The 15419-nt window shown below is 33.2% G+C and overlaps 1 protein-coding gene across 1 annotated transcript in view; it reads left to right on the top strand.

The window, feature by feature from the left end:
- Positions 1 to 862: 862 nt before the first annotated feature.
- The window catches only part of svp (seven up), an 80783-nt gene continuing 66226 nt past the window's right edge, over positions 863 to 15419 (top strand). The window contains exons 1-2 of the mRNA XM_053755465.2: positions 863 to 1214; positions 15064 to 15213. Coding sequence (XP_053611440.2) covers positions 15195 to 15213 — 19 coding nt within the window. The 5' untranslated portion in view covers positions 863 to 1214; positions 15064 to 15194. The remainder of the gene's footprint in view (positions 1215 to 15063; positions 15214 to 15419) is intronic.

The following is a 15419-nucleotide window of genomic DNA, read 5'->3' as shown; positions in this document are numbered from 1 at the left end:
AGAATGGTATGGACAACAAAACTGAAATAAGTCAATTTATTCATGTGGAATACCTTATCCATGTCTATTCATATTCATACCGTAAGTGCTCCAAATAAATGTACTTACTACACCGAGACGTAGATAGCTAAGTATATAGAGTGCCTATCAGCGGAGCAGAAATATGGAGGCAGTGGGAAAGTTGATACAAAGTAGGATTTTCAGGTAGCGTCGGCGTGACAAGGCGACGACGTCTTGAGAAATTATTAATTTTTTTTATACATAGTCTAGTATTTGCAATGCTTTTAAAACACTTACAGATGATTAAAATTATTTAATTTACAATCTTCCGTGTTTACAAAGTGTTTGTGTTTTGTCGTTATCATTATAAGATAATTTAAATAAGTTTTTTTCATTTAATTCTAATTAAATCCATCAATTATGTCTATAAATGGAAATAAAACTCGTATAAAATGACAACCAATAAACAATAAAGCTTTCTCTTTTGCGATATTTATTGTACCTATATAGCTATTATACGATATTTATATATATATCTATCTATTATATATATATCTTAACATGGTACCAATTTAAAGTACTTTATAATTTGTAAATTACAATCACTAGTCCATATATCATCTGCAGTAAGTATCGAAACTGAATGATGACAACAAAGATGAAATTGTCTCTACCTCAGTCATCCGCAATAACACGCCCAAGAAACAGCTAAGTTAAACAAATCTTAGAAAAGCAAACAGAATTTTCTTACCAACCGTACTTGGCCACTGAAAGATTTTCCCCCGCGGGAGGGGGCCGCGGTCGAGGTGGCGGGGCCTTCGCTCCCTGCCCCTGCGGGCCACCGGGCCAATGGCGGCGCGGCGCGCCCTGGCCCGACCTGGCTCAGTCGCGACTGAACCGCGACCCTTGACACACAAGCGCGCGGCGCGTTTCTTGCCCTGTGACGGCAACCGGCATCATCACGCACGGAGCGCTAGTATACGGCGGGGTCGGAGGCCCAGGGCTTTGCCCTCCTAGAGGCCCTGACCTCCCGCCTTTGGAACTCGGCTTCCGCGGTAGCTGGCGGGATGACGAGCTCCTACCGTCGACTCCCGCGAGTCAGGCCGCGTCGACGCAAAGCGGGTCCTCCGCGACGGATAAAGGCCAGAATGTGGAGTGTGTGGTCTGCGGAGACAAGTCCTCGGGGAAACACTATGGCCAGTTCACTTGTGAGGGTAGGTGAAAGTGATGTGTTTATTTTTGTGTTGTGTGATATTGCGATTGCTGAAGTGTTGCGTTTGCGGAATATTTTGATGTCGTTTATGATGAAATAGGAAGTAGGTTACGGAAATGTGACGTAAAGACTTTTGCGTGTCAGAACGGAAAAACGAAGCGTAGTTAGGACATGCTTACTAATGATGTTTATCTTTTTAGAGTGCAGAGAAACTTTAGCGGTAATATAAATATATTAACTGCAGATTCTTATTAGACTACAAAGTTACCATCTTATTACATGAAGAAGAATTAAAAATAAAATTCAATTATCTACTTGAATACAAATATGGAAAATAATTGAAGTGAATAAACTTTTTCAAAAATGAAAGAAATAACAGTATTTTGAAATAGCAAGATGAAAATTAATAAAACAGCAATCCAAAATAATAAACTTGTCAAGCCGGTGAAATATTAGCTCAACAAAAACAATAAAGCAATTAATCTCCCCCTAACCTCAAAAATCTCAATTTACTGCGGTTCTAATCAGAACGAAATAAGACAAAGTTTTCATAAACAGCCTGGTTGTTAAGATAAGGGGTCTCACTTTTATGCAAATCATCCCGCGTTAGAAATTACCGTTTTCTGACTTATGACATTTGGACACTGCGCTCTTTCCGGGAATGTCAAGTTTAATTGATATCATTTGTCGTCTATATTTTCTTGTACAAAATGTATTAATTTATAAGAATAAATAATAATTGTACATGAAAATACAAACGATATTATTATGGTAGTGTAATTCTTAAATGTATAAGTGTATATATGATGGGCTTTTTTTCTTAATGTTTTTTTCCGCCATTTGGTAATATTTATCATCTGTATATGAAAAATCAAGACTTTATTTTTAGAAATACTTTTATATTGTATTTATCTAATTTCCGTTAGTATATATATATTATTAAGTGTGTTTTTATTTTTTCAAGATATTATTAATACAATTAAAACTTTTAAAAACCTTTACTTTAAAATAATGTATTTAATTTAGAAGTTTATAAATTATTAACAACAACAACAACCATAGACCCGTGTGTTCGACGACATGCCTTCGTAATTACGTTTCATGTCACCAAATAATTATTTTTATCGTAAAGATAGCCTCTAGATAGCGATGAATGAAACTCTGGGAAACTGCGCCGCCGCTTTCATCCCGCTAATTATTTTAATTCTCTCAATTTGCGACAATGTGACAGTTTCATACGATTTCCAACTTCATTAGGCAGTGGGAATAATGACATAATTTAACTGTTTATGCCAACTGATTCTTTTAACTACTTTGTATTTGATTCAATTTCATATTGACCGAAAAAAATGGCAATGACGAATCTCAACATTTTTCTATGGCGAAATTACACAATGTCCAGTCACAACTTTCTTTTTTTTTTTGATGCAAAATTGTTTTAATAAAATCAATTATTAGTTTTAATCTTAATGTTTGTGCACATTCGGTGTTATTGAAATGAAAAATAACAGTTTAAATATAACTTCTCGGATTAAGTTAACCTGTTTCATGACATAATGGATCTAGTGGTGCACCATCATGACAAGACCCCAAAAGGCCTTGACCTCTGACAGACGTAGTTTTGGGTTAAAGAATTAAAAAAAAAAAACACCGTATTCTATTTTTACAACGGTGGTAAATATAAACAGATTTCAATTTATATATTTTTAAATATTGACGTCGTAACTCAATCAGTTTTGTGTATTTTGTAAAAAGTGATACTTCAGTTTTTTTTCCAAATTTTGTCCATTTTGGCTAACCACCATTGATGGAATGGATATTGAGAAAGTGTTTTTTTTTTTTTTTAATAATCGAGAAATTTATTTTTAAACGCGAAACAAGAAAGAGGATGAAATGAGAAAAAAAATATTAAAATAATATCCTTACATAACTTAAAGTATCAATAAAATTGTAGAAATGGATAATAAAATAACGTTTATTTTATGCAACAAAATATATTCCCATTTGATAAAAGTTTGTTAATAACATTTTCTGTAGATCTTATTTTATTGTTTTTTATTACGCGCATAAAGACTCATTGTACCTCCATCTATTGTCTATGTTTACGACATGAATGAAAGAATGAAACCCATGGGGTAGGTATTGTGTACTTTCAATATTTTTATGGAGCTACTGACCTAATCTTCACATTTTTTCATGGAATTAGTAGGTACTCGTTGTACGAAGTACTTACTATATCCATGCATTTTTTTCAACTCATTTTCTGCATATAGATAATAGACAAAAGACTAGGTTAGATTAAATGTTTTAAAATTCCGTTTAATACAAAAATCTTATTTATTTTGCAAGTAAACATGGTTTTCGATTATACCCATTTTCTTATGTAAGAAATAAAATGTTACCTGTCCTATTTTTTTTTTACAATGATTTAAGATATTTAAATAAACGTCGGTACATAGTGGATAATTGTGAAATTCTTAAAATTTTGACGTTGTCTGTACAAAGCAGACGTGTCGAAAGGTATACCTATTGAATTTTAAGAGCCGTTTCAAAACGAATGAATCTCTTGCATAAATGCGTGGACCATTGTTTTAGCTAAGTGTCAAAGTTAAAATTATTTATTTATTACCACCACAATAGTATTAGGAAACAGTACATATTATGTTGAGTCTAATTTCTATACACATGTCCAAATTAATATAATTAGAAGAGCAAACGTTTTTTATTAATATTAAAAATGGAAAATATTCCAAGTGCTATTTCGTCACAATGTGACAAAATATACTTACGTCAAATTTTCACAAATGACCTAAATGCTGTATATTCAGTAAAAAAAATAAATAAAAGCGGGGGCTGGAAACACTGGGTCTTTATCAACCAATCTATGACATTATAAATATATTTTTCATTAAAAGTCAGTGTTCTATACCCTTTATAGACAGACTATACAATTATAGTAAAACTAGATTAAGCACGCGGCCTCGCACGCGTTTATCTCATGCGTCCACTCATAACTTATTATTGTCTATATGCCGGGTTTTGAGCAACGTATCGCTATATTACTGTGAAAGTTTTCGTGTGATGCGCTAACAAACATACAGACAGACATATAAAAATAGCATCTATTAGTCCCATAAAGAACCCCCATAATTATTCTTATGTACAGACATAACCCATTTAAAGTTTTATTTACCTATACATATATAATAAAAATATATAATACTTTTTACATCGTCACCAAGTATAATTTGTTATCAATCTATAATTGATTCCAGACCAAATAAATACCTATTAATTAAATTACCGAAAACAAATAATAAAAAGAACTAAAATCAATTTATGAATGAAATAAAAAATCCGTATCAGGATATTCCGACAAGTTATTCCATATATTGTTATCAATTTAGGTAGATTTCTGGCGCCAAAAAGGTTATGACCTAAATGTGAGTTTGATATACACATATCTCAGAAACAAGTCTTAGGGTTGTAACACACTAAGTGCAGTGTTCCACATAGGAATATTAAAGTATATAAATGCACTTATTTCATTCATAATGTATTTTTAATTAAAAAATATTATATTTCAAGGAGCAATGTTTTCTTCTTTGTGCGTCGGAATAAGAGTCAAAATCACATAGTTCCGATAGCAACCGTCTTGTCATTATTAGGATTATTATAATAATGACAAAAACATCGCCACATTGAGATCCTGTATATTGTGCAGAAAGAGGCATTTCGGATATGAGCCATGGTTTGCAAAAGTCCACGTTAACAGATTGAATATTCAAATTATGATTTAATATTTTATCTTTTGTTATCTATCTATTGCGTATGCGTTTTGATTAAGATATAAAGATATCTCTCTCTCATCTGAGCGTTTTCTTGGTTACTTCCTCAGCCGTCGAGCGTCGAAGCCTAAGGTCCGGTTTCCTACTGTTTTGTCTCCACTTTGCACGGACGTCATCATCTCTAGTTGTGGGACCATTGGGCATTAATTTAAAACACCTACTTACATGAAACAAAAAAAAAACATTATAGGTATTTAATTATAGTGATGATCGAAATCGATGTGTCTCCGCCCTAATCGATAACTGATAAGAATCCTTCAGTTTAATTATGTTTTGTCTCGAATAGTAATCGAGACGTATAATGCAAGTTTTTTTTTATCTATAACTATATGCGGAAAACGTATAGGAATGCCTTTTTGTTGCCGATCATTAGTAATTCGTAAAATTTAATCTCACTGTCGCTTGGTTTAAAATATATCCAGTGTAATAACAAACTAATGTTTACCTATCTCTTTCTATTTCATTAATTTTTATAAAATACTAGCAGCCCGTCCCGGCTTCACTCGGGTAAATACATAATGAATCATTCATCTAAACCTTTATCAGGATCCACACTATCTATTGGCGAAAACTGCATGAAAATCCGTAAAATCCGAAGTAATTTTTCAGTTTATCGCGAACAGACAGACAGACAGATGCAGCAGAGGACTTTGTTTTATAATATGTAAGGATAAGCATATACCAGTACGTCAGTCAGAATTTTAGGATGTTTTTTACTCTTTTCGCGAAAATTGTTGGACTGATTTCGACAAAATTTGATGTGAGATTTACCCTAAAACAATTTTGATAAGTACCTTATTTTACAAAATTCCTCCTCCAATTAACGAAGAATACGCGAGACACAGTTATTATCTTTAAAATTCAGCAAAACCTGGGCTCCAAAGCCCTATGGCTAAGGAAGAAACCGCTCATATAGGAGAGAGATTTTTCGTGACATTTAAGACTTGTAATTCTTCTTGACGTACTTATTATTTATTTATCTAATCCAAAAATCGCGCTTAAAGTGTAAGTTGTAAAACGTAGACATTCCGGACTATAAAATGCCCTGAAATGCATTGCAATCTAGTTTCTATTACCACGCCATAAAGGTGAAGTCGTTATTTGGTTCGTAATGGTGTCTGTAAGTACACACCATGAAAATTCTTAGTAGTGGCTAAGCCACACTTCGATTCCTAATTTCATTATATTTTATTATTAACGATATTTTAAGTACACACATTTTATAATTGTATTTAGCATTCCAATTATATTTTTATCATATGCTTTAACACCTCCACTAGTTATCGACAGGATTAGTGCAGGGCCCATAAAGTGTTATTTTGATGTCGACAAACCACCTTATTAACGCGGAGACCTCCCGCCGATAGCAATACAACCTTGTCTAAATAAAACTGGACTTTACGCCAAGGTGAATCGTACTAAAAACTTTTATGAGCGTTATAACGACAAAGTTCTTCAACGAAGCGCTCCTTTTGACTTAAATGCTCGCGTTCGTTCGACAATAGTGATTGCAGTTGACAGCTGCGTTTAGTGATGTTAAGAAAAATGTCGATAAAACAATGAACCTGCATTGTTATTTTTGGCAGATCATACTTCAAATTAAGTTCCAACTAAAATATTTTCCAAATTAAAAATTTTCTTTTTATTGTAGCGATAATAGCTTAACGTATATTTTAAAGTGAAAATCATTAATATGAGTTATCAATATATATTCAGGAACGTTATACAACCGGCCAAACCTTATTTCGTGTAAAAACCATCCATTAAACACACGAATGTTGACGAAAAGCAACAACCAGTTAGCAGATACTTGTCGACTTTTACGACACCGAATTATCATAATGTCCGATATTAATTCGCAATAAAAATCTCCGTTAATGTAAATTATGAAGTTTGTCATACGGTATCGGCTCCTTAATGCACGCGATAGCGCGGACTCGATATCGACAATCGATATCTGTACATCACTACCACTATAACCGGTCAGTTTATGGTATGTTTTGTCCCGTGATACTGCCGCAGTTAACCCTATCTTTACGATTGCCTCTAAACATAAGTGTCTTTTCGAACTTATTTATTTTTATGTCATTCCATTTTTTAAATTGAATCCGAACTTCGGCTTGTGTGTGGTTTCACTCTTGACATTAAAACTGTCAATAAAAATCTCTCGAACAGCGGCGTTTTTAATGAAAATCCGACTCGCTTTATATATTTACTAGATGTTTTTAGCTACTCGCGACTTCGTCAGCGTAGAATTCTGACACCATCATCCACGTTGATTTCTAGGACCATTATTTTTAGCCAATGAAGTTGTCATTTTGGGGTTGATTTTTTGAAGAAAAAGTGGTCTATATTTGTACGGAGGTTTTTAACCACATGCATACCAAATGTCATCTTCTAAATAAATTCTAACAATATTTGTGAGAAAATAATTAATTTAGAAACCAGTACCAAATGTAAATTAATGCTTCTTCTTCATAGTCGTATTCCTCATGGCTGAGGGTCGTGGTTATTACGTGGAATGAAACACACACAACAACTTTCTTGGCATTATTAATGGAGTGGTTTGCCATTGCCTTCTCCATTTCACACACAAGTTAATCAACCAGTGTGCAGGTTTCCTCACGATGTTTTCCTTCACCGGAAGCAAGTGGTGGTCAATGAAAACTACTATACATGAGTCAAATTGGTATACAAACTCGTGTGGCACGAGTAGGATTCGAACCTGGGACTTTTCGAACCACAGGCGGGCGTCTTAATCATTACACCACCACCGCTTCAGAAAATTAATGCTTAAGAACTATATATGAACTGTGTAAAATTGTAATGAGTAGTGACTCGCCTTACCACGTAAAAACCTAATATAGGTTTTTGTTGGTAGTGCTTTTGTTTTTCATATAAAAATATTGTAACATAAATAAAAAAATATAAAAAAAAAAATCAAAATCGGCTCGGCGGCGCTTAGCCGTAAAAGCGGCACAGACAGACAGAATTACGTATTTCTAATATTAGTATAGATTTATGTGAATTAAATAAGAGCCATCTAGTCTTCAATAAGGTAAACACTTGCGCGTTTGACGTTTATAGCCGTTTTGAAAATTTAACACCTTAGCGTTTGTCACGTCGTAAATTGTGTATTTACGCTTTTTTTCAACTATAAAATGTTTTCTTAACGTCAAAATGTTTTATTGATAATAAATTACTGAAATATTGTTGCTTTTCCGTTGGGTATTAGGTACTATGATGCGATTGCGGATAATTTAATATTTATTGATACTAAATACTAAACATACTTGTTCTTTCAGTCAATACTTGCCTGTAAATAACTCTTGTATCGCGATATTAGTATTAAATTACATGGAATTAATGTGGAAATAGCGTAAACCAAGAAATGACTCTCACCATAAAAAAAAGAATTGTAAAAAAATTATAAATACTTGTATAATATGCAACTTTGTCATTTAAAATCTTGAAATTAAATACTTAAGGTTTGTTTCTCCGTTTGCTAACAAAGTATCTGAGGGTGAATTTCAAAAGCGATTAAACGCGGCGTGTGACGTTTCATTAGTGTCCGACATTTTTTTTTAATAAAGAATATTTTATTAAAATTAAACATTTATAAAATTAACATTAATAATAATAATAAATATATTAGGACAAATTACACAGATTGAGCTAGCCCCAAAGTAAGTTCGAGACCTGTGTTATGGGATACTAACTCAACGATACCATATTTTATAACAAATACATATATAGATAAACATCCAAGACCCGGGCCAATCAGGTTCAAAGGCAAGCACTTTACCACTGCGCCACCGAGGTTGTCAAATTGTATCAGTACTTTACTTATTTATAAAATAGGATAATTAAATTGATTACTGCGTATGGTATAATTTAATAAACACTAATGAGAGCCCGCGGCGGGGTTCGAAACGCTCGTGAAATTCACCCCTGATAGCTTATAATATAACTTACATATTATGTAAACACCACAACGTTAAAAAGCGTTTACACGTGTCAAATATGGCTAATTGGCTAATGATATCAAGCAGATGTCCCTATCTAGCAGTTTATTTTATCTATCAAATTGCAATTTGATAATTTATCAGAAAGTGGTCTAACTAGTAGGAAAGTGGATCCTGGGCTCCGACGCTCAACGAGAAGGCACTCAAATGAGCGAGAGAGATTTTTTCCGGAAAATAGAGACATTTATTTATTTATCTGCAAAAAAAACTTAAACTTATTTAGGGATAAGGTCAGGCAAGAAAAAAAACTAAACAAACAATCTCATTAATGACAAAATAAAGTCAATCGTACGGATGTCCTTCTATTTGTATGTTAATGCTCGGTGTTCGGTCGCCCTTAACCTTTGTACAAAACGTTTTTTTTTTTGTTGTTTTTAATGTGACAATATATGACGTTTTCCACTTTTGGTACATCTGTTTACTTTGTTGATGCAAAACAAACAATGTGTTTATTTTTTTCTACATTCTTTTTGATTTTCAAGACTGTGCACACACAAAGCAATATGCATTTATATACCTGTTAAAATATGTTTTGTATTACATATTTCATAAAATATACATATATTGAAATCATCTGTCTAATCCCCGCGTAGATATTCCCAGTGTTATTTTCGGCTATGACGTCCTGAATCCCGGATCCTCTGCGACTTTACGACCAGCTATGTGCCTGACGTTAACCTATCGTGGCAAACCGTAGTGCCTAATCAGCGTGCAAAGCCACGGAAGGATATATATTCAATGTGATTTCTTATACATTATCATTATTTTATCTACATAGCTCAGTCGATGGTACTGAACAACTTTTCGTTATGGAAGCAACCTGGAAATCGCAAAAAAAAAATCAGCTGATCCATACATTTTCGACAACAGTCGATCTTTTTTTCGCGATTTCGATTACTCCCATACTAAAAGTTATTCAAGATCATGGACTGAGCATGTAGACAAAATATTGCCAATGTATAAAAAGTCATCCTGTAGAGTGAATCCAGGGCGGAAACAACACGCGAGTAGGTCTCGAAATAATCAATTAACTCATAATTCGAAGGTGGAGTACTGGAATTAGATTTAAAATTAAATTAGAAGTGTAGCAATTACTAAGTCATTATAACAACGAACATCAATCATTGAAAAATCATTAACACCTATAGCTCGAAAGGTTGCCGCCTTTTTTCAGTTTGCCAAAGGCTTTTGCACTATTTTTACTCTTATCATGTTATATAGTGTTAATATACAGGGTTACTAGAACAAAAGATATTAAAAGTAAAAAGTCTCTATGCATCGCATGCGCCTTTGGAAGGTTATGCGTTAGATACCAGTAACCCTGTATAAAGGTAAGAAACAATAATGTCAAGCCCTTCTGGCATGATAGGGACCAAATGAGTTTCTTTCGGCTGTTCTTCTCAGTGGAACGAGTAGGATTCGAACCTGGGTACTCGATTCACAGGCAAGCTTAACCACTAGATGATCACCGCATTATAATATGCAATTATATTAGCATGGATATTGAAGTATGAATGTTTAAGATCACAGAGCGCGCACATTTGATCCATGCTCTCTGTGGTTAAGATACGATAAGAGATTGTGACGTGTGGTTCCGCCCTAGAAATGACCACTCAGTATCCTAAGCAACTTAGAGACACAGTCTTTGCAAATAATAGACAACAATCGCATTCCCAAGTATTATAGACATTAGGCATTATATATAGTTATACTTAACATTTGTCCTGAACAATATCGTTCGAATGCATCCCGGTCATACATATATAAGAGCAAAAACTAAGTTCCCTTAATCATTTCATTACAACAGCACAAAACAAGGACCTTAATGAAAAATTACCCGCTTTAATGACCTCGGCCATCGAGTAATGGTCCGGATCCTGTTCCTGAGATATGCATTAATACACACATCGACATACATAATCTATAGATATTACATTAGATTTTTGTTACATTGTTTTGTATGTGTGGCTGGTTTTGTTGATTTTCTGGTGTCAGATTTTGCTAAGTCGCCTAAAGACATTTGATATAACTTTAACTTAAAAAATACTCGTTTTAATTGGCTATTAGCTTATCTGCTAACAAATGTGAACCACAACAAATTCCATTCAGTAATTTTTGCGTGAAACAAGATTCAGGATAATAGGATAAAAACTTTTGCATATTATCTATCAGTCTAAATAACGAACCAATCTACAATGTTAGTACCAAGCTCTAATAAGCTTTAATTATACAAAGAATCACAATTACTTCAATTTGAGACCGAATGGACCAATTAAATGTCTGTTCGCTTAAACAAAACTCTGTGCTTCTCAAACTGAATTTGGTCGCGCACCATAGAATGTACCTATTTCCATTGCATTTGCAAATTTTAATACTACTATATCTGTGTCTATTCAGTGGTCTCTAAATATGCCAGTATATTGTATTAGTGCCAGATGAGTTTTTATACCTACTGTAGTCTGTTTCATGGAAGTTTTCATTGACCACCATTTGCTTTCGGAGTAGGAAAAATATAAGAAAAAATAATAAGAAACGCTGCTCTTTAAATCTCCATTTCATGCAATGGCGAATAAATAAATTAACAAACCCATACAATAACTAATGCCAATAAAGTTGCTATGTTTAATTCCAAGTAATGACTATGTACGATTCAGCTATGGATGTGGCTAATAAGAGGGAAAAATAAACTTTGAGGAACCCTGGCTTAGTATGTTTACTGAGGACAGATGTGCGCAGGCGCAGTTCTTAGTCTTCATTTCAAGATGGCGCCATGTCGTCGTGATTAGGCATAAATTACGGGTAGGGAATGAAATTTACACATACGTCGTTTACTACTTATTACTGTAGGTATAGCTCGTACGAAAATGAATTTTAATATGTGGTTTGTATATTTATTGAACAATAGTGAATAATAAGTACTTACTTACTTAGGTACCTACTTTATTTTTGATGAAAGACGTGAACGAAATAATAGGTAATATTCTTTTTCTGTATGTTCTATTGAAGAGGTTCCTATTGTGCAGTCAGCTATATAGTCACAGTCAAACTTTTCAATCAAAATATGATTTGTTTGTAGGTAACTAGTTGTTCGCCGCGAACTTGGACCTCGCGAACACAATAAATTTTGATGAGTTTTTACAAAATTGTGAATATTTCAAAAACTACTTAACCTTTGTTAATGTCCCACGAACCTAAAAATTCTATTGACAGATCCTACATACCTTTTAAATTCCATCAAAATCAGATCAACGGTCCGAAAGTTATCGCGTTAAAAACATACATAAACTCTATTCGCTCGGTCAATTACTTTATTGTATTAAAAAATAAAAAATAGGTAAATACATCATTAAAATAATTAATGCAATAAAATTACAATTAATATTTTTTAATATCAGTAGGATTGTTATGAGAAAAAGCCAAAGTATGAGAAGAAGAGAAAGTGATCAGTGTCCCCACTTCATTAGCCAGAGACTATCGACACTATTGTTCCTCAAATCGGGCATCGAACCCGCTATCCGCACACAATTTGCAACTTTTGATGTTCTCAACGATAGCGGTAATTGGGATTCTAGGATGCCGCGTCCACACTGAGCGTGAAAACGCCGCGTTACGCGAACGCTGATAATATCCTTACATTATTATAGAAATATTGAACTTTGTCGCGTCTGTCTGTATAAAGGCGATAAACTCGAAAACGACCGGACGGATTATTGTGCGGTTTTCACCAATTCATGTGATTCCTGGGGAAGGTTTACATGTATAAATTCTTATGTTTTTTTCCGAGTGAAGCCGGGTCAGGCCGCTAGTAGTTCTAACTAAATAATAGATATTCGTTTGTTCCTAAAATCTTCATCATTTGTTTTGCACAAGTCATTAGGAGTGGAATGGATTGTCAGTTTAATTTAAAAGTGGCCAAGTGCGAGTCTAACCCGCGAATGAAGGGTTCTGTAGTAACAAGCTTAGATTAGGGATAAATATTAGCCTACTAGCAAATCATAATTTGCAAGCATATTTACATAGTGCTTGTAAAAAATACATTTGAAATGGTGGCAACATCAATTTCAAACCAGTTTTCGTTGAAAGCGTAAATTGAGATTACAGCATGTATTTCTTTTAGATTTTTCATATTAATTTAATTTAAAATATGCTATTGGTTGGGCCATCTACCTATGTGTTTGCTGTTTGTGTTCACTCATAACTTGAGATTTATGAAAGAACACAAACAGCAAGAAAAACTATCCACTCTTATTGAAGCCTAAAACAACATTACCTTATGTTTTATATATAAATTATATACAATATTGTATCTGCTTTCGATTTTCTATGAAATATGTTGGTAAAATCTGCTCGTTTCGGAACGTACGCTCGGCTATCGGTTATCTCATACGTGAGCGCTCAACTAACGGATCTCAAGAAGTAGAAACGAAACACAAATAGGCTTTTAGCGAAAGCTTTTGTTATTGCAAAACGTATACATTTTATTTTATGTATTACGGAATTTTGCGATGATAAAGCAATTTGGTCTATTTATTATATGATTTGGTCGCAAGAAACAATTATTTGAACATCAAAAAAGGCTATTTTTCAACTAGTCAAAAACACAAAATATAAACAGCATTCCTATTATTATTCAATCGAAACAAAAAAGTAAATAGTGTAATTGATAAAAGTGGTGAATTAAGTGACATTTAACGATCACGTTTTAATAAGTAATTCTTTAGGCATTTAAGTTTTTACCCAGTCAAATAAATAACCATTTGACAATATTTAAGCTACAGAAAAATTACTATGCGTGTGATCATTAAAACAAACTATGTCCATATTTTATCTTTTTAGCACTAAATACGAGTAAAATATAAAAGCTGATCATATTTCGCATACGATTGACATTTCCGATATCACTTAAACAAATATACAAACAAAACTATTCAAAGATATAATTAATGTACTCGTACGAACCCATCCAGTACATTGTATTAAACACAGACATGCTTCGACTATAAATCGAGTATCATTACGAGAAATCGTAAACCAATCCAACTTAAATATACACGATTAAATATACTCAAATTATAATCGCAGGAATCGAATAAATCAGAATTACACTGATGTCTAATTAAAAGAGACGACACGCCAACTAATTTGTTAACCACACGATATAATTCATAAAAATTCAAAATATTATTTAAAAGAAAACTTAATAGCTGACAAACATGCAAGTGTAGATATTATCATTTTACATGCCGCCGTTTTAAATCGATTAACATTTATTATACTAATACGAGCAAGTACTACAAAAATACAGTAGATACATTGCAGATCATTCGTTTCAACATATGAGTAGATACATAAAAAAATATTCGAATAGAAATGGTTCGAGCCATGAAATAGTAATACAATATTACGACATTTGATGATTCGGTGATTTCAGACAATTTTTCGATTGATATTCTTGTTTAAAAAAATCACAAAACTAAATTTCAAAGCAATACTAAACCTTATTGTGTATACACTAAGAGTTGCGATTTTAAAAAAACTGGACCCGTTGAATCTAAATCAAATTTTTTTTTTTTTAATGTTTGGCTTAATATATTCATGATAGTGGTTTTAACTGTCTTTAGATCGTTAAGATGGTATTTTAACTGTTCCATCGATACATCGCTTCCATACGAATCATCAAATTATCGGTATCGAGTAGCCATTGATATATGGGATTATGGTAATAGCTCTAAATGTATTAGCAAGCTTAACTAACAAGTGATTACTACTGGCCATAAAGTATTTCGATATCGAAATAAAAACAAAAGAAGCACTTTTTTTTATTTTGCCAAATCTTTCGCAAACTACACTTTAATTTTAACGTCCTCATCTCTATTCGTTTTCTATAAGAAATATTTATTAATAATCGTTGACTGTGTTATTTTTATTTGTATTTGTTTACGTTTGAAAAATTTAAATAGCAAAATCTTTCCCGCAGGTTGCAAATCATTTTTCAAGAGATCCGTAAGAAGAAATCTGACATACTCTTGCCGGGGCAACAGAAATTGCCCCATCGACCAGCATCATAGAAACCAGTGCCAGTTTTGCAGACTAAGAAAATGTCTCAAAATGGGCATGAGGCGAGAAGGTGAGTTGAGTGACGTTAAATCACTGACCAAAATATTTTGGGACTAATCAATAAATTCGTAAAAACTAAATTGGCCCAAAATAACCTCCTTGTGGAACACCAAAACTATTTTTCTAAACATTTGTTAATTACTAACAATCCCTGGTTTTACTAACGGAAACATTATTAACGCTAACAATCATGCCTGTATTGAGACATTTGAACAC

This window comes from Plodia interpunctella, chromosome 15, assembly GCF_027563975.2.
Source record: "Plodia interpunctella isolate USDA-ARS_2022_Savannah chromosome 15, ilPloInte3.2, whole genome shotgun sequence".
In the NCBI taxonomy this organism is placed as follows: Eukaryota; Metazoa; Arthropoda; class Insecta; order Lepidoptera; family Pyralidae; genus Plodia; species Plodia interpunctella.
The sequence above is the reverse complement of the archived record's forward strand: the minus strand, read 5'-3'. Positions and strand labels throughout refer to the sequence as shown.